Consider the following 26,490-nt stretch of genomic DNA (forward strand, 5'->3'; position numbering starts at 1 on the left):
CATTCTCTGTGTGCTATCCATTTTAAATACTACATTGATGAGGACACAGATGTGTCCCTCTAGTAAATGACATTAATTCTTAGTGAAAAGGCATCTACAATCATAAAAAGGTGATAATTTTGTTTTGTTTTGTTACTGCTTGCGTTCCAACATTGAATGGAGGGATTGGCAGTTAAATAGCCGACTCTCTTTTCAGAGGATGTGAATTATATGACAGGGCGTTAATTACAGTGAATGGAAATCATTTTTATGGCCATTATTGCAGAGGTTGCATTTTACGGTTAACAAATAACCACAAATTATATTAAATTACAATATTTCTGACTCCAAAAGTGGAACAGATGTTAGCACAGGCATGCAAGAAGAGTGGAGGGATTATTAAGGGCTTATGAAAATAGCCAGTCTACTGTACTGCAGTGTGGAGTGTAGATCTCAAATTCAAGAGCAGACAAGGAACATAGCTATAGTGTGTTTCTCTGACTTCTGTTTTTGCCTTTTTCCCTTCACATTCAAATGACCTCTGAAGGAAACCACTGGGATTTGCCTGGTAGATATTACAGTATTTTGTCTGTCTGCTCAGTGCAAGACACCACTGCTACCCTCCCCCACAATCTGAGCTGACCTTTCATATTTAATATACCGTGTTGGGGAAAGGTCACCACTGTTTTGGCTTCTCTCCGCTGGTTTTGTTTTGTGACTGGAAAACGCTCACGGGCTCAACGATATCTAAATATTTTCATGCTGCTCTCAGAAACATGTAAAAAGGGCAAATAATCACATTACGTTTTCAGTGAGAAAATTCAGAGAATTTTGTCCTCACCAGGTTGATCAGGTTGGAATTGAATATACACAGCTCCATAATTTTAGGTGACTGTGAACTCCCATGAATTTCCATAAATTCTGTTTCAGTGCAATGATCTTTCTGTTCCTTTAACCTCGGATCATAAGTAGGAAAAGCTTGAAATTGGCATAGGTTTGTGTCATTAAGTGGAAAATGTGATACTTTTTCCTGATCAGGAAGTGCATCACCTCTTCAAAGTATTAAATTATCAAGTTATGAATATGAACAGAAGTGTTAGATGGTAGATTTTCTTACATTTAATTTTTAAATCCAGTAACTGTCTGTATGCCGTGAGAGGAGCTGAAACACATGCAGCATTTTTGTGAAACCACATGCATCATTTGCCACAATGAATGAGTTATTTAATTACAAAAAGATTATGCTGTATGGTGGTTCAAACATGACACTCTACCTCTATGTTGAGAGTACTCTTGTGGCAATTTTGACCTTCAACATATTTTACTCATGCACTGGAATTTTAGATTTTATTTCATCACTCTGTCTTTCATTCTGTCATCGTCTGTCTTTGTGTTGGTTCTGTTTTAAGACTTTAGATTGTGAAAGGCTCCAGTTAAGTCGCTTTCCCCTCCCCTCCATTTTGCAATGAGATGGAAACATTAATCAATTAGGTTGGCCCTTAAAGGATCTGAAGGAGATGAAGCTCCCCTCTCTCTGAAAATGAAATGCCACAGACTTTTTAAATCCAGTCAAAGGGCATTTTTCCCCAATCTTGCTCTCTTCTCTTTTTCCCCTCCAACTCCCTTTCATTCCCCACTCTCTGTTTCATTCATCTTCAGCCCCATCCCCCCTCTTATTTCTCATGTGCAACATAAGTAGAAGGTCGGGAAATGAGAGGATGATAAAGAGGAGGGTTTATTCAAGAGAGGTATGAAAAAATGAAGGCGTAATGGATTTGAAAAACATGAGTTAAAATGACCATTTCTGTAATTAAAAGTACTCTAAAACAGGAGATGTTGGGTTGTTTTGTAACAATGAAACAGAAAATGTCCACTGCTTTATATTTAGGAAATAAGTTGGTTAGATTCAAGAGTGAGATTTTGTTGAAATACATGTCACATAAGCAAAGTTATACCATAAAACACAACTTTTCTATTTAACAGGACTATCTATCATTGGCAATATATGATTTATAGTCTCAGAAAAATACATTCAAAATCAACAATAAATAATGAATTTGGTTGGTTTTCATTTAGAGAAAATCAACTTCAGCTAATCACAAATATGGAAAAGGGTCATGCAGAGGGCGGAACGTAGTCCGTGAATGACATTTGTTTCAATGGACGATTGTCCAAAGGAACAAGAGACAACATAGTCTCATTATTGAATGTCAGTTGCCAGAAAAGGTTAGCAAAGGTTCAACAGTAAAAAGCCCTTTGTGGTGTGCCTGCCACAGTCTCACAGACTCTTTCACACACAATTTCTTTACACAAGGTTTGATACAAGACTAAACTGGGCTTTAATGAACAGAACTGCAAATTCTGCAAAATGTTTTTAGCTACACCATTGTTGTTATTTTGGAACAACCATAAAGTTTATTTTAACACCTGTCTGGAAACTCTCTTTTTGTTATTCATTTGAAGTGTTACTCACACAGTTCATGACAGAAGCATGCATCCATCAAATAATCAACAGTATTTCATACTACGTTTTGTTCCTTTCAGTGTAGACCCTTGAAGCAACATGTAGCTCAAATAGTTTTTTATATGAATAATGCAGAGCTTTAGTTTGAATTTTGCTATAGATTTTCCCAAATCTACACAATGAGTCCCCTCCCTCCCCCAAAAAGTTGCACCTTAGATACCTGCTTTTGTAGCCTTCAACAGCATTTTGGCAATATATTTATACCAGTCAGAATTTGGTGAAATTAGCTGATTTTCTGGCAGTGACTCAACTTTACCCATGGTCAATTCATTTTCAAAACAGTTGAAACTGTTTTGTGTCCTTGGGTTGTAACACTTCCAGTCAAGCAGTCGATTTGAAGATAAACAAAATCATAATCAATTTCAGGAAGCTTTAGCTGCCTTCTTCACTGTTCTATCCACTTGTACAATGAATCCACCACCGCCACTAACTCTCAAACAAACTCTCAATATGATGCTACCACCACCTTGCATGACAGCTAGTACAGTGTTCTTAGCTTTAAATGCTTAGAGCTGCAGTATATAACTTTTACAGAAAATATGTTTTTTACATCTTGATTAAAACTTTTGAGATGTTGTGACAGTGTGGCATGATAATCTGTAAAAAAAAAAAGAACAAAAACAAGCTCCTCTGTCTCCTCTTTGTGGTCCTACTGTCATCTGTCATTCTGTTTGGTCAGAACCAATCAGAGGACGGTCTTAGTGCTGTTGATCATGCCTGTGTACACACTGCTCACACAGTTCCCATTGCTCTCTGCTAGTCTACAGATAGTTCCCCAAAATGGAGTCTGCCATGCATGCTCAGGTTAGTAAGCATGGCCACCAGGACGGCAGATAAACAGTTTTTCTGAAATGGTAAGTTGTTTCTCCGCCATTAGCACATTGAGCAGAGCATACATAAGAATGACTGACAGCGCTAAGACCTACCTCCTGGCTCTGAATGGTTGTTTTTGACTGGGAGCAGTGTATTTCTGCAGATAGCAAGGGGAGCACTGTGAGGAGGTGGAGGAGCTCAATCTTTTCACAAATGATCTCTCATATTATCCAGTCAACACATAGAGTCATTGTAAAAGTTACATATTGCAGCTTTTTCATCTCCAAACATCACTCTAGTTTCTGAACCCAAATAAGTCAACTTTTTACTTATCTAAACATGAAGCCTTTCTTCAGAAAGCATTACATTTGTCCGTGTAGCATCTGCAGATTTCATACAAGCATCAAGAATGATTTTGAAGCAGTTTTTTTTTTTTTACTTGGCCAATACTAAACTGCTTCTCTGTTGACTGTGGTATTGTTGTTTCAGGATCTTTAAGACTATGACAGACTTGAGCCTTACAAGGTTGTTACTGCAAACAGTTGTACATTCCAGCCACACAATGTTTCAAAACCCACATCAAAGCCAGTTTTAGAAGGTTTCATTAAAGCCGCTCTGAAAGCCTTAACCTCAACCTTAGGAAAAAATGTGAAAGATGGTCAAAGGCCAGGTCTCTGCTTGGAAACCAACAAATAAACTCCACACATTCTAACAAGAAGACAGGCCATGTGTGCATTTAGAAGTGTGTGGTCAAGGTACAACTTTCTCAGCATCATTTATTTAAATGATGTTGGGGTAATCTGATGAATATGTTTGAGCATTTACGATTAATTTTGTTCTTGTGTGGATTATACAAATTCACAATAAATGTTGCAATTGTTACTTCTTGAAGCAATTTATCAATGTACCCTGTGAAAAGAACCATTTTAATCCATTACAAGTAGATCCAATTTAATTCCTGTCAATAATGAGAGTATGTACACATCTGACCAGAACTCTACCTGACTTGAAATGAAGAAAATACAGAAATGTCACTTTGCACAACAGTCATTAAGTTTTATCTATGATAAAAAGCAAGGAAGATTGAAACAAAACAAATGTACTGAGACGTAGAAGGTCGGATCTGGAGCAATAATGGTACCTTGATACCCAGAATACTATCTCACTAGCCCCTCATGTTATCATTTTTGTTGTTTGTCCTGACAGTTGTGGCCAATTTAAATAAATTTTGCCATCCTCTGTTTATGATCGTACCTGCGTAGTTTGGAAAAGATAAACAGACATCATTTTACGAACATGGAGAAAAAGAAGTCAAATTACTGACCTGGATGGGCTTATATTCATGTTGCTGGAGCTGAGTGGAAATGTGAAAGTGGAAAATTAATCACCTCCGCACCACTCTGATGCAGCCTAAATTGGCATAAAGTGAAATTCATTGTATGAGAGGCAAAGTCAAAGGCAAAGTCATCCATAGAGGCATTTAAAAAGCCTGTTCACAGGCTTCTCTTTAACAAAGTGATCCACAGAACACAAATGACACAAATCAAAGCAGGTTGAATCTTATTTTAGCATAAACTGTTTCCGAGTGTTTTATTATTTTTATTATTTTTCCTACAAACAGGCTTCTTATGTGTAACATGGAAGACACAGTGTGCTTTTTTTGTTTAGATTCAGGTCATTAATGAGTCATCTCTCTGCTCAAGTGGACCTATTGAACTATTTCCTGTTTACCATCAGTTTTATGTTTGCAGTGCTCAGGACAGCCTTATATGGAATAACTATCTGTGGATCGAGGCAATGTAGTTCTATTAAAAAAGAGAATGCTAAACAAAAGAAATGTGGCTTAAAATTTATATTCCAAAAGGTATAAAACAAAAATAGACAATACTGACCTTGTTTGAAAAGAGAGAAGTTGATTCATGAAAGTCCTGGTGGGATTTTATAAAACTGAGAGCTTTGAGTATTTTTAAACATTAATATTTTATTTAAAGTGCTCAACAACAAACATCTTGTACTTTTGACAAAACCACACCTTGACAGCTTCACTTTCCATAACTAGCAGGGAACTGAAGCTCTTATTATAGTGACATTAAATAGCACTTGCATAACTCATTTGTTGCTTATTTGTTACAGATGAGAGAGTAACCTAATGTGCTCTTCTTCATACAAAGGAGGGGGAAATCAAAACCTCTGAGGTATGGATGAATTCAATTTATAGTAGAAAGCTTCACAGATATGGATGCATTTCTTTTTCTTTTTCATATTTTTGATCCTTTTGAAGAAGATTTTTTTTTCTTTCTCTTTTCTGAAAGACTTTGAGTTACCAACTGTCCTAGCTGGTATGGATGCTGCACAGATGGTTCATCCAATCACCTGCCAAGAATTTTTCTAAAAATCTTTTCATTTTTTAAAACTGCTTCTGCAGATGACTTCCCAGATGGTTTAGTGTGTCAAACGATCTGGTTTTTCAGGTTAGTCGCAATCCCAAAAACAGCACAACTATTAGAATAAGAGTGGGGTGGGCTAATGGGTTCACAGCACACTGAACCTGAACATTTGACTGTGCTTCCTGTTTTAAACAGATTGTCACTTTGTTTCTTTTTCGATTATTGTTCTAGTACCTTTCCTGAAATTTTATTACTGGTGACAAATAGGTCCCCTTTTCCCTGTTAATGACTACTCCTAGAACAAGCTCTATTTTTTCCCTGAGATATTGTGGATCATAAATTAACCAAGGTTCTTTATTTTTGTAATTTTACTGAGTTTATAGGGAAAATCAGTCATCACTGAGGTACGTGCTGCTGCATGAGTGGTAATTTTGGAGACTTTGTTGAAAATAAAAATTCAGATAAATAGAAATAACTTAGTGAGACCAGAAGGGAGAGCTTGTTGGTGACTTTCATATTTCGCAAAGTCACAACTTTAAACTTCAACTTCAACTTGTTGGGATATATTAATATTTATCTATTCTTACAAATAAAACCCTAAAATTTCCTATGGATCTGGATTCAGCTCCCTGAGTTAATCCTTTGCAGAAGCTACTTTTGTTGCAATTAAACCCGAAAGTCTTTTTGGATGTCTTGTCCAGCTTTGCACATCTAAAGACAGAAATTCCCATTTCATATTCTTATTTAGATTTAGTTCTGGATTTTAACAGAGGAATATTTAGAAGATTTCTTTTAAGTTCCAAGTAGCCTGAAATTGTAGCCACTTTCCTCACAGAAACTAGTGAGGAAAGTGAAAGGGAAGACCAGCAGCATATGGCCCAAGATCGGAATCGAGCCTTGGACAACAGCATCAAGCACTACAGCCTCTGTACATGATGCCCACACTCTAGCCAACCGGTGCCTCAACTGGTTGGCTAGAGTGTGTGCATCTCCCTAGCATGATGCAGCCTGCTTGTTTTGTAATGGGGATGATGATTTTCAGTTGATTTTTTAATTTTTCACCACACAGTATTTCTCATATGAGCAGAAAATTTTGCAGTGTTCCCACTATGGTTTCCTGCAAACTGTAAACATCACTTCTTGACACTTTCTTTCATCAATATTTTTCCTAGTTTTCTTGCTACTGTTCCACACAGCTGCCAGATTTAGCATGGCCTCTTGGCTGCTTTTCTGATTATTGCTTTCAATCCCCATTTTAGATGGAGGCCATGGTTTGTTAGCTTTGCTATACTCTTTTCATTTTTGGAATATGGATTGAGTAGCATTCCCTGAGATGTTCAAAGCTTGGGATCATTTTATGACCTAAATCTGGTTTAAACTTTGCCCCTGGCCTGTCTGATGTGTTTCTTGATCTTTGTAATATGTTTTGTTTTCTAATGTTTTCCAACAAATTGTTGGGGGATTCACATAACAACCTAAATTACACACAGTCGGACTCAATTGGGTAACTGGCAATTGTGGATTTTATCTAGAGGTATCAAAATAAAGGGAAATACCAATGCCACCGATTTTCATGCAAAACTTTGTGTTGTTTCATCCCAAGGAACCTAGAAAAATAAATTTAAATTTGTGATTGCAGCAGGATGAAAAGTGAAAAAGTCCAAAGGAATATTTGAAAAATATTTATATGCCATTGTTTATTGATGATACCTTTCAAACTTAAATATCAGGAGCTCCTCAAAGGCAACTCTGTGAAAATGGAAAAAATCAAAAAACCCTGGTCAGAAGCATTTGTTTGCTATAATGCCAATTAGGATAATTCAAATAAAAACTTATAACTGTATAAATATTTTAACCAGATAGTTTTTTTTTTTAAATAATCAAATTGTTCAAGTTTTATATCACTTTATAATCTTTCACAGATTTCTATTTCATATCCTTTTAACAACAGACTTTCTGGTTTAAACAAATAAAAATGTAAGTCTGTGAGGGTAATAGTAATACATTTGTGCTGTAATGACAGAACAGGAAACAGGAAAGCTTGTACTTGGTGTTTGAGTAAATGTACGTTTTGTTGAAGACACAATCTCGAACTGAAAGAGTGGTTGCTTTTCAAAAGAATAATTTGCTTTTGTAAAAATAAACATGCTTTTATCTATTCTTACTCTGTGTGCAATTCCCATAAATCATTTTAGGGCAAAATAATATAAAGTCCCTTATAAAGTCAGCTCTTGCTGACATCATCTAATTAGTGGCAGGATAATAACAGTTAACAGGAAAAAATGCTGCATATTTTCCATTTCTTTTCTAATGACATAGCAGGGACACTTTCCATTACAATAAAAACAGTTTTTCCTCTAATAACTTTGAACAGATGATAGTATTCATTGAGAGAACTCTAAATAATATAACTTACATAAGACATTGGAAAATTCTCTATAGACTTACAGACTATAGACTCTGCTTGTCATATCCCCTTCTATAGCCATGATAACTGTACTGTAATAAGTCATTGCATCCGTATATCATCTTCTTGCTGCTGACTGTCTTTTTCCCTGTAACCAGGGCTCTTTTATTTGTAAGTTTTTGATCCACAATTTTTTTTCGACATGGCACAATTTCTCCTGTCACTGGCCTGTGTTCAAAACTCCACAAAACTAAACACATTCCTTTCCAATGAAGCCACAAGTCTACATGTGCCAAATACCCCTGTGTACTGTATCTTCTGCAGTAACAGAACGAGAAAGAGGAAGAGAGGGAGGTTGGTTGGACTAGTGACACTGTGACAGAAAGTGACAGACAGTAAAGAATCACTCAAACAGTGAATCATAGGCAAAAAAAGAGAGAGAAGAAATCAGTGTCCTTGTGACGGTTAACCTTATGAGCTTGGAGGTACAACAGCCTGAACTGGCAGTTGATGATGGACCACAACAGCAAGCCCATGGTGCAACCCATCTGTGCTTTGCATTAAAGCAGGTTCACATCCCAAGGCCAAAGCCACCATGCCGTGTAATAGCAACATCCACCGAGGCTGAGTCCTGAGGGGGCCAACAAGTCGCCCACTGGGATGACAATGGCAGTTTGGTTAACACATACACACTATCACACAAAGCCAAAGCCAAAGCATGGACCAAAAGCAGAGGAAGAGAAAACACACACACACGCACGCACGTGCACATATTTTGTCAGGAGTGTGTAACTAACATGTAGCTCTGCTGTGCAAAAACACTTTAAAGACAAAAATGACTGAGTAAATAACACCACCCTATTCTTAAACCCAGTGTGAGACACTTTTCTCTGGGAGTGAGGTTATATTTTTTCCTTTCAATACCTTTCTGCAACTCTGGTTAGACATTGTTCTGTGGGCACTTCCTGTTGTGCTGGCTGCTGTGTGAGTGTGTTTTGTAATCATCCAGGTGTGTAAATGTGATTGTGTGCGCAAGGGTCAAAATTGAAGCAGAGTTGCAAAGCATATTATCTAAGCTATCGCGTCTCTTCTCAGCATGCATTCTCCTGCCTGCTGTCATACATACATACAACAAAAGAACAAGCATAAGGAACATTTACAAAATAGCTGTAAGGCAAAACTGTTTAAAACAATGTATCAAACAGAGCTTTGCATGAGCCTCGTATTCTCTATTTGTGGTAAACAAAATTGAACATGTAAGGTAATGATAGATTTTGATATGACTGCATAACACATTTTAATATTTTTATTTGGAAATATACATAATATTTTTCTATTGGGAAGATTTTTTCTATATTTAAAGGGTCATGCTTTTTAATAAATATGTAATTTTATTGTTATGAATGTCTATTTAAGCTTACCTTTGTAATATATATATATATATATATATGATTGGTCCTTTTGGTGTACATCACTACACATGTTTGTATCACAACTGGTTTGGTTTAAATTGCAACATTTGGTCCCTTGTGTCTTTACTTGCATTCTGCAGCACTCGTGGTTTAAACAGAGACATTTTGGAAACATGAGGTTCACTTTGGGTTGAGATGAATTTCAATCATTGGAAATTCTTGGCCTATATGTAAAAGACTATCTCGTGCTTTAAACTAACACTGAACTTTATTGAACACATCTGTATAGTGAAATATGGTAGTGGCAGTGGGATGGGGGTGCACCTTTCTTCAGCAGGGAAAATGGCCACAGATAATGCCAAAATTTGTTTCACGTAATTATATTGCGCAACTCTATGTTGGTATATTGCATAAGAACCTAATAAAATACACTGACAATTGGGTTTAAAAAGTCAAAATGTGAAAGGGATGTGAATTCTTTTTTACGGAAAAAAGAAAAACAAGCCCAAGTAAAGCTATTGTAAGATTGTAATTTTTAAACTGCTGGATACTGGGCACACGTTAAGTAGAAATATTCGGCTTCATAATATTAGCTACATCTAGGCACATTTTTATTGTTTGTCTTTTAGATTTAAGTATTATTGAAGTACTTAAATCTTCAATAAGATGTATGCTTCATTTATTCAGCATAAAAGAAGCTGAGTAAAATTCTTTAAATCAGTCTGTTTAGACTGAGACAAGCTATAAATTACATTAAGATAGCTTTTTTCCAGGACTTAGCAAACATTTCCCCATCCTGGAAATTGAAAGCCATTTTTTTTGTCCAACCTAAACGTTCAATCAACCGCTCAACTCAGTATGTTTCCCTCCCTTCCATCTGACCGGTAGAGGTCGCAGCCGAGTAGCAGTTGAGTGGACGGGAACGCATGGATGCGTAAAGAGCATTAGAGCGCTCCCACATGACGAAGCTTCAGAGCGTCTGGAAAGCTGGAAGGGAGAACGGGCGCTTTGGGAGCGACCGCTGACAATTCCATTCCTGCATCTTTACCTGCAGCACAGCCCGCCTCGGTTCGGCTCCAACAACTTCACTAACTGTCCTGCTTCTTAGTTTCTGAGACCACTGTGGCGGCGACGCTCCCATCATTTCCTCCATCTCCCTTAGTGAACTTTATAGGGATGTTAGATATCGTGCAGCATCATTGTGCTGAATGTCCATATAGTACTGAAGTATCTTTAGAACGGATGTAGAAACTGAACGTCTGGAGAGAATCCTTTTTCTTCCATTTGTCGTACTTTTTGCCCGGTTTGACACACAACACAGAAGGGTGAGAGACTGTGTGCGTGTGTGTGAGAGTGTGCAGGAGAGAGAGACATTGCACAGTTTTTTTTTTTCCTTTGGAGCTACGCTTTCATGCCGTCAGTTTTGCGCTCTTTGAGATGGACGTAAGATTTTATCCAGCTCCCCCTTCCAGCGTGGGTTCATGTACGTTACCGACTGACTCCGGGCTGGACTATTATCATTCCAACAAGGTAAACAATTAACTCTACTAAAGTCGACCGAGATGTGTCAGTTTCAAGTGCAAGCGCGCAAACGTGTATTGGTTACACATGGCTTTGTAATGAGGCACTGGGCACTGAGGTTGGGCTTGCGCTGCACTTTTGTTTCCCTGGGGATAAACGTGCCATGAAATGTCAGGCTGCAGCAAGCTTTTATTAAACTTTTATTTGTTTCCATTTCATATTTGCTGTCATTGACACCTGCTTTGAGATCGCGCTCATGCATTTTTCTTCATCTGCAGTTTGTTTTAATGTCGTCTTTATATCACTGTTGTGCCATGGAAGCAGAGTTGGAGCGCACCGCTCTCTTTTCAGGCACTGCTTCTCTGATCAAACTGAACGAAACATTGGATGTGTGTGAGTTTGCGCTTTAACTTCCCTGAATGATTATAACTTATCTCACTCAGTTGCGTAAATTATACTCATGTCTGCCACGAACGAGTTCGCAGATGGCAATGATTTGCCCACAGTAATAAACAGTTACCAACATTTCGAAACGTGGTATCGTTTGCATCTGAGCCATATGAAAAGACCCAAGGTTACAACTGCACGGCTTTTTTAAGCTGAAATCTATTAGCACATTCTTGCATATGGTTATTAGAACTTTAGCAGAAAAACAAAAACAAAAGAACAGTGGTTAATTTTTTTTAAAGAGATGATCCAAGTTAAGCGGCCACCACTGAGATTTTTACAATAATATTTTCTTTTTAAATCAAGCGTTTGTATTTATCTTCTCAACAATTTCAAAGCGTCTCAAAATAAACAAGTTTTACACAAGATATTCAAATTAAGCTCAGGAATAATGATTTTTCCTCTATAAAATAGTTACATTAATTTTTCCTAGGTCCTTTTCTGAATTTTTTCCGATTGTATATTTGTGAAACTAAAAAAATTGCTTAGTATTATCCTTACAAGAAACAAATGTACATGCACACCAAACCTAGAAGTAAAAGTCACTTAAAGGCTCCTTCAATTTCGTGGTCAAGGTAAAACTTGTGCAAACAACTATTAAAAGGTATTATGGGGAGATATATCCACAATCATTCTTAAGAATTTGCTTGCCCTAGGACCTGGGGAGAAGTCAGCAGGCCGTTAACATTTGCTGATGACAAGGTGATACATGTGAAACATTATAGCACAGTGCAGTATTTGAATTGTTAATCTCCCCTGTTCATACACACGGTCAACTACCTGGATACATACAGTTGCATTCTGTCATCCACACACAAACACTCCTAGTGAAGAGATTTTTGATTGCTTGACAAACTTTTATGAGTGGATTACTGACCCTTCTTACCATGTATAATGCCAACCTCAGTCATTAAATAGCAATATAAGCCTACCCTTCACTGTGATAAAACATCAAAAATGTATTTTAATACCTGGGACCTGAATGGACATCTGACTTATTTTTAAATTTCAACATTCAGTCAGGTTTATTCAAGTAAATGTGGAAGACATGCTCTTAAAGTAGTCATGCACAGTCTAGCAGCAGATATACAATGTCTTGCAAAGTGTCAATACTTGTGGAACCATTTCACGTTTTGTGACATAGCAACTAGAAAAGTGTATTTTATTGGAATTGTATGTGATAGAGCACCATGTTATAGTCTACACTGGTGAGGGAATGAAAATTACATGTATAATTTTCTCTTTGAAAATTATACATGTTATACATTATAAATTATCTGAAAAGTGTGGCCTGTTTTTGTATTTATTTTGGGAAATTTAGTATTCAAGCTTTGGCATAAATTCTGTTTTAGATTTGGATCTAGGCCAGACTATTGAGTTTGCAATTTAAGGACCAGGACCTTAAACTGCATGTTTAAGGTCCTGGTCCTGCTCAAAGATAAAACTATGACCCACTCACAGGAAAACCTGTAACATATAACAGGTTTTCCTCCTGGATTGACTTTTACTTGGCTTTATTTACCTTTCCATCAACTCTCACTAGCTTTCTCGTCCCTGCTGGAGAAAAGCACCGCAAAGTGTGATGTTGTCAGGGTGGATAGTATGTTCAGGGCGATATTCCATATAAGCTCTTCAAAATCTGAGTTTTCCATTAAAAGAAAAAAAGTTTTTTGCTATATACAAATTCATCTGTAAATAGCAGATTATTATTATTATTGTTATTATTATTATTTTTATTGTTGTTTTTAGAAAATACTCTGTCAGATACATTGCATTTATCAAATTACAGAAGTGAAAAAGTTAGACTTTTAACAATTTGACAGTCTTGTCACTCATCTATCGTGGCTGAATTTGATAGATAGTTGACCCGTGAACAAATTCTCTCTTCTGAGCTTGTTGGTCTCTCCAACTCCTCCTGAGTCACCATTGTCTGATTATTGCTCTCCTTGCACTGCCTGCCAGTACAGGTGGTGATCTATGCTTTGATAGGTTTCAGCTAAGCTTTACTCATTCCATGTTTTGGATGTGTGATTTTTAGAAGCTCAAAGCTTGGAATATTGTTTTATAATCCAAATGTCATTTACATTTCCTGACATTTCTTATATGTTCGCAAAATTTGGAAAACAGTGTACAATTTCCTTTCCAGTTTGTGGTCTAATGCAACAAAAATTTACTACAAAATATATGAAAGTTTGTATTTATAACTTGTGGAAAGTTATTAATATGTGTTCATTATTTTGCCAGATACTGTATATTTATGTTTTCAGTGAAGGCTGGTGCTATGTAACAAGATTTGTACTTTTAGCTTAGTGAACCTTCCTGGTTGTTATAATACAGCAAGTACAGAGCCCACAGAAAGACATATAGCACTGTCATGACTAAGGCAACACCTGTGACTAAGATGTAAAGTAGCACATTATTGCAACTGTACTCTTGTTATTACCCATAACTTGTAAAATGATGCAGGAACTTTTTCTTCACTTATGTGGTGAATTTATTTTTAGAGCTATTCTCTTGCTAAGCATATCTCAGCTACAAGCAGGCTTGTAATGGTTATAAAAATGTGTTTTTATTTATTTATTTATTTTGCTACTTTACAACTGTATGTTTATTAATGAATCATATTTTACATCTTCATGGAAGGTGTAAAAACCAATAATAGCCCAGTATATTAAGGCACAAATCAGGAAGTGTGCATTGTACCAACTGAAATAATCCATTTATGAAAAACACAGTCACTTCCTGTTTCTTGTTGCATAAAAATCATTTTGTGGAAGACTCGAGTGGTTTGCTACATATAAATGTATATGTAGCAAACATGTACTGTTTTTGAGTGTTGAAGGAGTTAGTAAGGAACGAATGTAAAGAAAGCTGAAACCAGTTTGAGCTGATTGGCCACATTCAAGCAGATGGTTGATTGATGTGTGCCAGGAGTATGGATCACTCTGACATAATGATTGAGCACCACAAATGCAAAATGTGCAGTGAATTTTGAATAAGGCTCTGCTCACAATTGGACATTAAACAAACACAAAAATGAAACCACCCATTAAAAAACACAGCCATGCAATAAATATTACTTCCATCAAAGGTATCATGTTGAGTTGTAGTAAGTGGATTGTTCTTTCAGTTGGTTAACCTAGTTTCTTCAAATAAATAAGGATGGAGAAAATAGGCAATTATATTCTGTGCTAAAAATGTTGAATTGGCAGATGTTTTTTAAAGTTTTTTTTTTTTTGTTTTGCCTGAGCTGCTTATACAAATATTAATAATAACCACAACATAAAAAATAGAAAAAAAATGCTGCACTTCCCTCACAGAGATAGTAATTTTGAATTCAATGGAAAATTAAGGAACTGCAATATGTTCCTCATTTATCCATCAAAGTATTTATGTACCTAATCGTTATGCTCTTGGTTTATGTCACACCCTGAGGTGGTGACAGTTCTTCGCTTTTTTACCATTAAAATTAGTAAAATATAACTTTTTAGTATTTTATATTAAGAAAAAATGGCTTATTTCAGCCTTTGTACAATTAATTGGTGTATCTCTGATGTCAATTAATTTTATATTTGAAATTGTTGCATGGAACAATTTCATGCAACAAGTATTTATATAAGAAATAATACACTCATGGAGAGAACAAGTCTTTTCTCTTCTCATACTAACAACCTATGCATTCACTGTTCAAAGCAATGCAAAGAAAGACACATGAGAAGAGCATCGATTTGTGTATGGCTAAGAGCCCAACGGCTCAGTTGCTCTTCTCAACTCGATCCTGCTCGCATTGTCCTGCACTTGCACAATCAACCATGAGTCATCTTTACTTTTCACCCAAGATTTCTCCTAATCTTTTTGAAGCCTCGCTGTATCTTTTCCCTCACTGAGTGGGAGGCTTGTTTGCTCAGCGCACACTCAGCTGTGTATACCAGCGCTGAAGGCCACTTCTTCGCAAATGCCTGTTTTTAGCGGGAGACTATTTGTCAAATGCATTATGACTTGTGCATACCCTCAGGCAGAATCACTCTGGTGAAATGAAGTTAGATAGATTGCTGTAGATGTTCCACTTTCTCCTCGTCCCTCTCCACTCTAATTGCACAGTGCCCAAGAGAGAGCCTCTCATGTAATTACACTGTAGTTATTCTGTAGGTTTATAATCCAATGGGTTGCAGATGTTTTTCTTTGCATAGCAGCCATCTGTTCCAACTTACTTTATGTTATTTATGTACCTTTGCTTGAGTTTTTATTTGAAGGACCACATCAGTGTGTTTATTTTCAGCACTGTACATCATTGCTGAAATGCAACAAATGAGTTTTAACTCGTCTACAGATTTAACATTTTGCTTTTTCATCAGAACAGAAACAATATGCTGATGTGTGTCCATTCAAAAGCAGCACACGTAAAACCCCTTCCAAAGTGGTTTGTTCCATTTCAAATGCTGTCCAAATCACTGTATTAGTCATGGGATACTTCAAAGTATGGTCAGGAAAAAAATAAGAAAAAAATCCATATTAAATTCTGAGAATGTGATTTTTTTCTCTCTCTCTCAGAAACATGATTGTAATAGACACAGAAAAAAGAAAAGTTATTTCTGTAGTACCTCATTCTGTACACACAGAGGAGTTAATTACATGGAGGCAAGCATTCTTGGGTCGACAGCATGGACTTTGGGTTTTTTTTTTCATTGTGCCCATTCATAACATTCTGCTGACTGGCCAGTCCGAGCTGCAGTATCCCCGCTGTTCTCACTCTGGAAATGTTAACCCATGCATGCCTCCACTGCACACCAAATGCAACCCAAGTGGCTGGAACTGGGGACTCTCTGAGTTTATTGTTCTTATCCAGTTCCAGACAGTTAACGTAGAACAAATAACCTGGAGTGGAGACATGAAGTAGACATTTTCTCTTTGTAAAAATAACTATGCCAGTGTAACAATCATCTTATTTTTGTTCTCTGTCTTTTTTTATCATCCACTTTCTGGCACAACTCATAATCAAGTCTCCTCGCTTCATCCCCTCTCAGTGTCTAACTTCTTTCTCTCATTTACCTTCCCAGCAGCAATGTCAAAAGGTTATGCAGGGAAGCTGGATCGCCCAGGGCTGATTGTGTCTCTGAGTTAATGATAAGTAGCTACAGTGCTGTTCTCTGGTGCAGTGGGGCTTGTGTGGTTTTTGTTACAAACCATTACAGTAAAAGTGGTCAAATTTTTTTGAGTTGAAATTTATTTTTAAATACATAATGGAGTTAAAGATGTCAGAGATTATATACTGAAATCATGCAAAACATGCCTTTTAGTTTATGTTTCTTGCACTACATTGTTACATGTAGAAATAATTCCAAATGTTGGCACATCTGTTTTCATTTTGCAGCTGCAACAAGGCGTAGGCCAGTTAGTAGTACATTAAGGTTTTTAAAAGTTGCAGTTTTATTACTGCTAAACTCTTCTGACATTCTTCCTATATTATCCAGTCCTTCTAATGAGATTCTAGAAAAAGCTGAAGTTTTCTTTGGATGTATGGAGCAGAGTAATTCAGGCATGCCCCTCTCCCACTTCTTGCTGCATACTGCTGGTCAGCTGGCTAAAAAAGAGGCTAATAATACTCATAGATTAATTTGCTGATTTTTCTGTGGAATGTAACTCCAAATTATTCATGGGAAATTTCACTATTCAGGTTTTTTTTTTTTTTACATTTACAGAAAATGTAGCTTAGGAAGCTAGAAAACCTTGGTACAATGCTACCTGACACATTATTAGCTGGTGTTGCAAAAGAACCAACCCAGGAGTGCCATTTATCTTCCTTGGTGCTGAGTGGCTGGATGCCCAAGAGCAGAAATAAGGAGGATTGTCTATATTTGCTTTTACAGTACTAGTAATGTTAAGGTTTATTTGGTCTGTGAAATACCCTAATATGTTAAAATTGGCAGTAATAATCATTTTTAAAGGTGGTCTGAAGGATTTAACAATTTGCTGGAGACTATGTTCATAAAGGCTTGTCAATACCTGCGTATAAAAAAGACCAAATGTTGCCATTTCCATCTGCAGCTGTGACATTTTGCTGACAAATATCAGGTTAGAGAAAAAGTAATGATTGGTTCTGTTGTTCATAACAAGAATTAATGGCCGTGGACTTGAGTTTACCATGCAGTTTACAGTGAAAGTAACAAGCTATGCTCTGCTGCACTTTGCTCTGTGCCTTACTATCGAGAACAGACGCAATGGCTCAGAGCTGGCAAAGGTGTTAGGAGGGTCATAGGTCACAAAATGACTGAAAATAGAGTCTATGGTTTGCCCTCCTTGGTTTGCAATTTAATCACCAAAGTCCTTAGAGACAGTCTATTTTTATTGATGTCTTGTTAAGTAAGATACCAAGAATGAAATTATGACAATACATTTTTTTTAACTGTTTCTAGCAGAGAGGGTGTGATGTATTGCAGCTGTGACAGTCATCTCTGTTATCACACTGTAATCTGCCACGTGACTGTTATTTACCAGAAATTGCCAGCCTTTTTTAGACTGAAAATTATTGCAAGTTCCACGGCTTTGCAGAGAGCACAGCAAACTGTAAGCCACTGTGGAGCATCACCACATCACAAGGTGTCAAAGTAATTCCAAATTTGACGTTGATCAAGAGTTGAAGCAGTCCAACCTCGGCCAGGCTCGCGCCCCTCATTAAATCACATTAACCCTAATTTTCATCACAGCTCCTTGAAGCCCAAATGTTACTATCGGCTTTTGGTTCCTGGCTGCTCAGCTGGATGTTGGGTGTGTGTTTCACACACTTGTGATTTGTGTGAGGTCGAGTCCAGCAAGCCAAGGCTGTTTAAACTGTCCTCACCTCAGGAGGTCAGTGGTTCCTCAGCAGCATTCGCCTTGGCTTGCTGTCTTCTCTCTCCTGTATGTCTGCCTTCTTCTCTACCACCTCCCTCATGCAGCCCAGTTTCCTTGTGCTGTTTTATATTCACTTCTTGATTGGTTGGGGGATGGGCTGGGGGAATAGTGTTTGAGAGGTTAGTTGGTTAGAGCCGAGAGGGGGAAGTAGATCTGGTGTGTGCATTAAGATAGCGAGAAAAAGAAGGCAAAGGGGTAGACGCCAGAGGGAAACTAAAAAAAAAAAAAGATTTTTAGGGGTACTTTATTTTTCATTTTGCCATTGAGTCTGTAATGTCATACAGCAATGTGGATACCAAAATGAGCATTGCCACCAGATGTGTTCCAGTCCAGATAGCAACTTGAAAGACAGGCGTTTATTGTTTTAGTGCATTTGGTGTGGTTCAAACTCAAACTGCATGAAATGCTGATTGATGGATTTCACTGAAGAATGTGTGTGTATGTGTATGAGAGCAAGGGAGAGAAAAAAAAGCAAGAGAGCAAGAGACGGAGAGAGAGAAATATCTGCTTTATCTGATTTATTTAACCATTTTTCTGCAATGCTCTGCACTGTGTCTCCTGATGAAAAGGGAATACTGACTGTATTTTTTCTCACTGCTACAGTAGCGTTTCAGAGCAGATTCATCTGCTTTCCATCACTATTGAAATATGAAAAAATACAAGTGTTGATTCACTTCTTGTCGACCTGATGGCTTGTCGGATAAACTAATATTTTGCTATGCACAGAGGGTTAATATTGTTATTTCCATCAAGCATGTAAAAAAGAATATAATAGTTCGGCATGCATCTTATGAAATGAGCATGTTCAACATGCAAAAATTTATTGGTAATTGTCTGAGTTTTCACAAGGAGTCAATGTTGTTATTAATATTCAAACTACCGTAGTTTTATATTCTGTTGTGCAGCTTTATATATTGTTGATGCTGACATTTAGCTGCATCCACATGCATGTGGTTTAGTCTGTAGGTCAGGAAGTGCGCACTTCACTCTTTTTGCAACACTTTTAGAAGCCTAACTTTTAACTGCATGTTCCTAATCATCATACAGAAACATTTTGTTGCTACTATTATTTTATAATTAAGGTATCAGCATGCCAACATGGAGGCATCAAAGACAAACAATTTTCAGCTGCAGGTCACCAAGCAAGAAAGAAAACTGATCTTCCATAGAATAACTGTTTGGTGTCATTCATAACAAGTAGACCACAAAGTGGTTGTGCTTGATGCTGGAGATTATAAATGTTATTATTGATCTGTGTGTAAAGCCAGCTTTGCTACATAAATTAACAGAACCAGTACATGTGAAAACTAAATTAACATTTCAAATAAGCACAGATAGAGCTTATCTTTTTACACTTCAATAGTTTGTATTTGTGCAAAGAGGACACACTTTATTCATTTTTTTTCCCTTGGTTCATCTCCTTGAGAAACATATGGGTGATATGTTATGTGTCTGGACTACTTTGTTTTTTTTATTTTGTTAATTTTTTGAGTAAAGGTTCAATCTAGAACAAGTTTAGCGAAGAAAAAAATCAGAGTGGAAGAGAGGAGTTTCTAAAGGGATTTCTGAAAATCTTGACAGGTCAGGTTGTTGACAGGTTGTGCTCTTGGGAAATTAGCTTTTGACAGCATGTAAAATGCAGGATTTGTGAGAACATTAGCAAAGCCTGGTTAAGGACTCAAATGTTTTGGAAATGATTTATATGTAACAATACACAAACAAACATTAGAACTGTAGAATATACTCTCATTGCATTGAAAAGGTTTAAATACACTTTGAACATGTTTACACGACAAACCTCAAAGTATTTATTTAGGATTTTGCTCAATTTGACTGAATTAAAGATAAATAAACATTAATTTACCACTTGTCACAGAATCTAAACTCTGAATTGATACACATTTTTTTCTTATAAGACATTGTGAATTTGTTTTCACACAGCATATGCGTGTGCAACACATTCTCACTCCCGACTCGGTCAAAAGGCTTAAATTTATTTAATCCTCTGACCAAATTCCCTTCGTTCACATGTGCCCAGTGTCCTCTACATCACTCAAACAAGCCTTTTGGTTTTCTTTCAATGATACAGTTCTGCCACTAATTTATCAGTGTTATAATTTAAGAAGTGCTCTCATAATAGTAAATTATGTAATAATTTTGATCTTGTCTCCAGATTCTTTAACTTGAGGTGCACATATCTATATCACCTCCAAAGTTAACATTGGCTTTTTCTCCAATTAAGGATTTGCTCTTCTGGCCTTTATATTTGGATGGACCATCATGTCTGCAAATTACCTCTATTCACTAAGTGTCTTGTAAAGACAGTTTGTAATTGTTACATTGCAGCAAGAAGTGTCTTTGTTCAAATCCCACCTATCAGTATTTCAGCATGGAGTTTGCATCACTTGTATCAGTGATACCTTTCTTTGTAGTCTGCCTTACCTCCACAGTCCAAACACAATGTTTCCTTCAGTTTGTGTGTGTATAAGTGATGTTTTGTCCACCATGTCTCTGTGTGACATGTCTAGCCTGCACCCCACCTGTTACCCATTGACCACCGGAACCAGGAAGCAATATAGAAGGATTAAATGGGAGTAGTAAATGGGAGTAGAAAATTGATGGATGATTGCACCGAGTTTTATTTAGGAGTAAATGAGTAAAAAGGGTTAACTCCACAAACATGACAGACTTTTCACATTTTTGTCATGAACAAATGTGTAAACCTTGTAGCTTTTTTCAGTTTGCAATTTTGCATTCCCTTCTATTGGTCAGTGAGCAAAAGTCCCCAAGAATGGGTTGAAGTTTGTGCTTGTAATGTGACAGCATGGGAAAAACAGAGATATAGATACTTCTGCAAGACAGTACTAGAGCTACAACGTTGCAACCTGTCAATTTGTGAGCACATTAATCCTTCTGTTAGGCAGGCCAAAAAGGTTGTAATTTAAAACAGGTTGCAGAGGAAACATTTACAAAAGCAATGTTAAAGATTGCAGCTGTTGAGTGTATCATGAAAGGCCCGCGAGCCAGGGCAAACATGAGCAGTTGTCTTAACTTCCTGAGGCATGTCCTGTGCAAACAGCACTAGAGATGGCTGGTTCAGATCCACATTCAAAGACTGCAGGACCACTGAGTTCATACTCTCTAATGCACATGCTCCCTCGCAGGTAGACACACACACTGTTTTGCATGCAGATGCAAACATGCCTGCACTACTTTACCATAAATAAACACAAGTACACATGTGAACACACAGACCACAGAAATGTCATCATGTTGTGCAGCATCAACAGCGCAGCCCACAGATTACTGTACCTTAAAGTTTGACCCAACTAATTATTTGGGTCAAACTTTAATCAAAAGTGTATTACACTTTCATTGAAAGTGTAATTGATTAATTCAGAATCACTTTTGGGCTTAAAGGTTTTGTCAGACTGAGAGCATAGAAGAAAGAAAGAAAAGAGAGCAGTTTTCTTCCGATTTATCTCTGTTGTTTTTGTGTTTTGTGTTGTGTATGTTTTTTTCTTTTTTGCGTAAGCTTGGCTTTTTCTCCAGATGTTTTTCTTGTAAATATACCATGACTGAGTTAGTTCAAGGTTTTGTACAGGGAGTTAAGTTTGCTGGTTGGGTCACCACGGATTGGTCCTCTGTTGTTTGTTTCTGCGCCCTTAGCAAAGTGCGTGCTCGTGTGTGTGTAAGTGTGTATGTGAGACTCCCCTCCCTATCACTACAAACCCACAGTCCCCTTAGGCCCCTCTTTGCCTCAGTCTCGTAAACTACCTCTGGCACATTTGGGCTTTGTTCGCAATATCCTCACTGTAGCTGAGTTTGACTTTCCAAGAATTCTATTCCCATGTAAGTGTTGACAAGAAGAAGTGCCTCTCTATGTATGTGCATTTAACTGCACTTTGCTCTTTTAAATTTTTAGTTATTTTTTTGTTTGGCATATTATTGATATTACACTTGATATTGCAAATATTCATACCACAGTAGCTGTCTTTCTAGGCCTTTGGTATGTTGACTGGTATGTGATATATGGGTGCAGCTGAATTTGAGCGGCTTCGCTGTGCAAACACAGCATTGCTGGCACTCCTGGTTTCACTTAATCTTCCACACAAAGGCATTGGCATGTGGCACGGCTTTCAGACTGTTTCAGTGACAGTGAAAGAGAGCAGAGTTGAGCAGCAGGCCATGTAAGAGCATCTGAACAGTGATAGATATTTATGTTTTAAGCCATTTTACGTTTATTATCTCCTAAACTGGATGTTGATTTGCCTTTTTTTCTTCTTCAGGCTTTGTAACATCAAATATATTTATTAGACCTCTGTGAGACGAACATAAGATATATGATAGATTTGAATTTTTGTCATGTCAGAACTTTCATTCTGGACTGAACTGTAAACAGACATCCAAACATACTGCCAGTCATGGATAGGTAATTTATTTTCCCATCCATACCATAATTACCCAGCAGGTAAATGGGAGGGCTCCTCTGAGATTACAGTGTTTTTGCATCAAAAAAAAAGAAAAAAAGAAAAAAAGGTCATAAAATGCATCTTTTTATGTTTCATTTTAAACTAGGATATAAATTGTACATTGAAAAAATATTTAATAACATTTTTAATTAGAATCATTTATGAATGTTTTTTTAAGAACATTAAATGTTATGTGGAGTTATGTTTTCATGGTTAATTTGAACCTTCTTTGCAAACTTCATTGCAATGTTTCATATCTTTCAAGTGCAGATGCATTGCAGTTTTTTTGTGGTGAATTAATTAGTTTTTCTTTGCAGAAGGAAGAATGAATTTGAAGAAGAAAGTGGTGGCCTTTCTAACAGTTTTGCTCATTTTAGTGGTAGCTAATCAGTGGTGTTTTTTTTTCTTCAGAAAAAACTTGCCTTTCCAGGTACACATCATCTAATAGTATTTTAATTGACTTTAGAGAAACTGAATCAAGATACGCTGATGAAGTTACAAACTGCATTTGGCCTCTAACTGTGATTGCCAGATCTCCTTGTTCCTTTTTTTTGTTTTTTTTTGTACTTTTTGCTGCTCTGCATAATGACAAGGGTGGAAGAGTGGAAGATTCCAATTACTCAGAGAAAGTCAAGGGGGGCTGTTGAAGTTTGAGAAATACAAGAGGAGCTGGTTGCTGTGCGAAGATTGCGTGCCCATTTGGAATGTAATTAAATTGCTTTGGCTGCTTGCCAGTTTAAAAAAAAAAAGCATTTTTCCCTCTCATCTCAAATGAAAATGTATAGTGTTTTGCTAAAAAATACCTGCGGGGAATAGTAGACTGTTGAATATTTGTAATACAGCTTGCATTGTGCAGCTGAAATGAGTTTTGAGATGAGTTATCCGCTGTGGTTTCCCCTCTGACATTTCAAAGGTATGTAGCTTTTGAACCATGGATTTACTGTAATCTATTTTTTCTATTATTGATGTGTGGTTGAGTTATAAACTGTAGATTGGCTTCTCTGTCATTTTGCTGGATTTGCCATATCACAAACTAAGAGACTATGCTGGTGATTCTGGCTGTATTATAATATTTATATGCAGTCATATGTAAACCTCCAGTTGTTCCACCCTTTTTGTGTATTATACTGCAGCAGGAGTTACAGTCATCTTACAGTGTGTATCTTTTAAAACCTGCTCTGTTACATCTCACAGTAACCAGTTTATATGGGAACAAAGAACACATGTACCCAAGTATTGTCACTAACAGGGAAGAGTCAATGTTCCGACAAAAATTACAACCAAGCTTTAAATGACACACACTAAATTTATTTAAGAATACTATTTGCTTTTCAACTAGGAATTTTATACCAATACAAACTTTTAACTAGTACTAATACTGCAAAAATATTTTTTCTTTACTTTTGTAAAAGTGCTCTTAGCTATGTGGCTATATGTGTTGGCACATTGAAGAAAATGTGGAAGACACTTTAAATGATGTCTTCACACTAGAAAATTTGGCATGTAGGTCACTGCTTTAACTAGTGTAAACATACTGGAATAAAGAATGTGAAATTCGTGCATGGATTGGAGATGTTACTTTTGACTTGACATCGTCTAGTTACTTTTTTTTTCTGCCATTCTAAGACTCAAATGGCAATGAAAGTTCAGCGTTTCATTGGTGTCTCCAAGCAGTAAGACAATTATGAGCCAACTTTTTCCAGAAAGTTGGTTATGCTGTTCTTCTCTTGTCTAGTTTGAAGGATCCACCTTTATGAGGTGAGCGAGTCTTCGTCAGCACAGGCAGAGGATTTACATAGTGTTATACGAGGTTGAGTAATGGTATTAGAATGATTTTCACTGTATTATATTTTTGTTATGTATAAACTTAAAAAAAAGGGGGTTTGCATACAATGATATATATTTTTTTGTATACTTGCTATTAGTTAAATGTTATTTTTGTTATAAATGGGATCTATTACTCCTGTATACTTTTGAGACTTTAATAGTAAATTAAGTTCTATATATATGCAGGTTGGTTTTATGTTTCTTTTATTTTCTTGTCGGAACATAACGAGCAGTAATGCCTGTGGCGCCACTTAGCATTAGCTTCATTTCAAGTTGCAAAAATACAACACTCACCGGAGAAAATCACAGCAAAAAGAAATTTAACTGCAAGGATCGGGTCACTTATCTTCTCTTCTGTCAATCATTACCAGAATTAATCAGAATTGATTATATATCTCGCTTTCTTTTCTTTTAGCATGCAATAGCTCAGCACAACGTGCTACAGCCAGCTACGGTTCCTTCTTCTGCTCCAATTTTTTTCTCTGCTGTCTTAACCAGAGTGTAAACTCACAAGCCACCTACAGGCGGTTTCTGGTAGAAAAAAGAAAAACCCAAGATTAAAATAGAAACCGATTTGCTGGTGCATTAAATTACAAGACAAAATCCAATAAGAACAAAATAAAAAATACTACCCACAATAATATTACAACCATATATGGGGGTTACACATAGAATCAGTTGTTGCATTGATTCTTAGGCCAAAGAAAGCATGCTGTATGAGATTTTTGGACACATGAAGAATATTCAAGGAACCTGGTTTAGCTGGTGATTAAATCATATATGTGACAGTTGATATTGTGACAGGAGGATAATGATCAACAGAAACAAACTTTTGAGGGTTTCAAGCAAAATTCTTTTAGAACTTCTTGAAACTTTTCAAAAAAACATCCTGAAAAATTAAAGTATTCTGTTTAAGTTTCCATTAAATTGTTTTGTGGCTTTTGCAATGAATTAAACTCTGTTTTGCCTAACCCACATAAGCGAGTCTCAAAAATCAAATAAGGGAGACTAAGGAATTGACAGATCTATAAAGCACCATAAATGTTATGTTTGTTTTGTGTTTCCTGGGTGGTACCAGACCAATTCAGCTGCCTCAATTCTATCATTCCTGGACCTGCAAAAGGATCAAGCTGTCCAGCGGCACCATGCTTACTACAGTTAACCAGTGTTGCCTGGCGTCATAATAGCTTTTTCCTGTACGTGTCCTGTCAAATGAACTCTTATGGGGCTGTTTTAGTGGTACTCAAGCAATCAATATAAGATACGGCAAATTTTGTGTTTCACCACCTCTTCCTCCTAAGACTCAGTTGAAATATGCCTGCAAGTCCAGTGTCATAATGTTTTACTGTGTTATGACTCTTTAGGAAATCTTTGAAACCAGATCCATGAGGCGAGGCAGAGAGGTGCTGAGATGATGATGAGCTAATTAGTTGGGTCTACAACTGCCGTGCTAATGACTGTTTGTGGGTTTGCGGTTGCTCCAGCATGCATGTGTTTTCTCATGTTGTACAGATGACTGGTAAAGGCTTAATCCAGCACGCACATGACAAAGCCTGCTAAGTGAATGAAAAATGTATTAGTGCAAAGAAGCCTTCTTTTTGGGCCTACATTGACAGAAGCAAGGATCACAGAAATGTGCAGTGACACAATAAGTTATTAATTAGTAAATGCAAATAAGCATTCAAGTTATAACATCTTTAAATGTTGTTTTTCAGTCCACCATTTAGGTGTTAATCCATACTCAGTAGATTCATGGTTAAGCTTTAAAACAATGTGTGTTTTCAGTTGCAGCTCTGTAATTGTGCAAGCA

General features: G+C 36.8%; 1 protein-coding gene across 5 annotated transcripts in view; it reads left to right on the plus strand.

The window, feature by feature from the left end:
* tox2 (TOX high mobility group box family member 2) overlaps positions 1-26,490 on the plus strand; it is a 124,573-nt gene that overhangs the window by 7,798 nt on the left and 90,285 nt on the right. For 4 of the 5 annotated variants that reach the window (XM_044122003.1, XM_044122004.1, XM_044122007.1 and 1 more), the window contains exon 1: positions 10,490-11,052. The exons of the other annotated variant lie outside the window; for it this stretch is intronic. In XM_044122003.1, the coding sequence (XP_043977938.1) occupies positions 10,960-11,052 (93 nt within the window). In that variant the 5' untranslated portion in view covers positions 10,490-10,959. Of the gene's footprint in view, positions 1-10,489; positions 11,053-26,490 lie in introns of those variants that run through there. 5 annotated transcript variants of the gene reach the window in all.

Source organism: Gambusia affinis, linkage group LG07, assembly GCF_019740435.1.
Source record: "Gambusia affinis linkage group LG07, SWU_Gaff_1.0, whole genome shotgun sequence".
Taxonomy (NCBI): Eukaryota; Metazoa; Chordata; class Actinopteri; order Cyprinodontiformes; family Poeciliidae; genus Gambusia; species Gambusia affinis.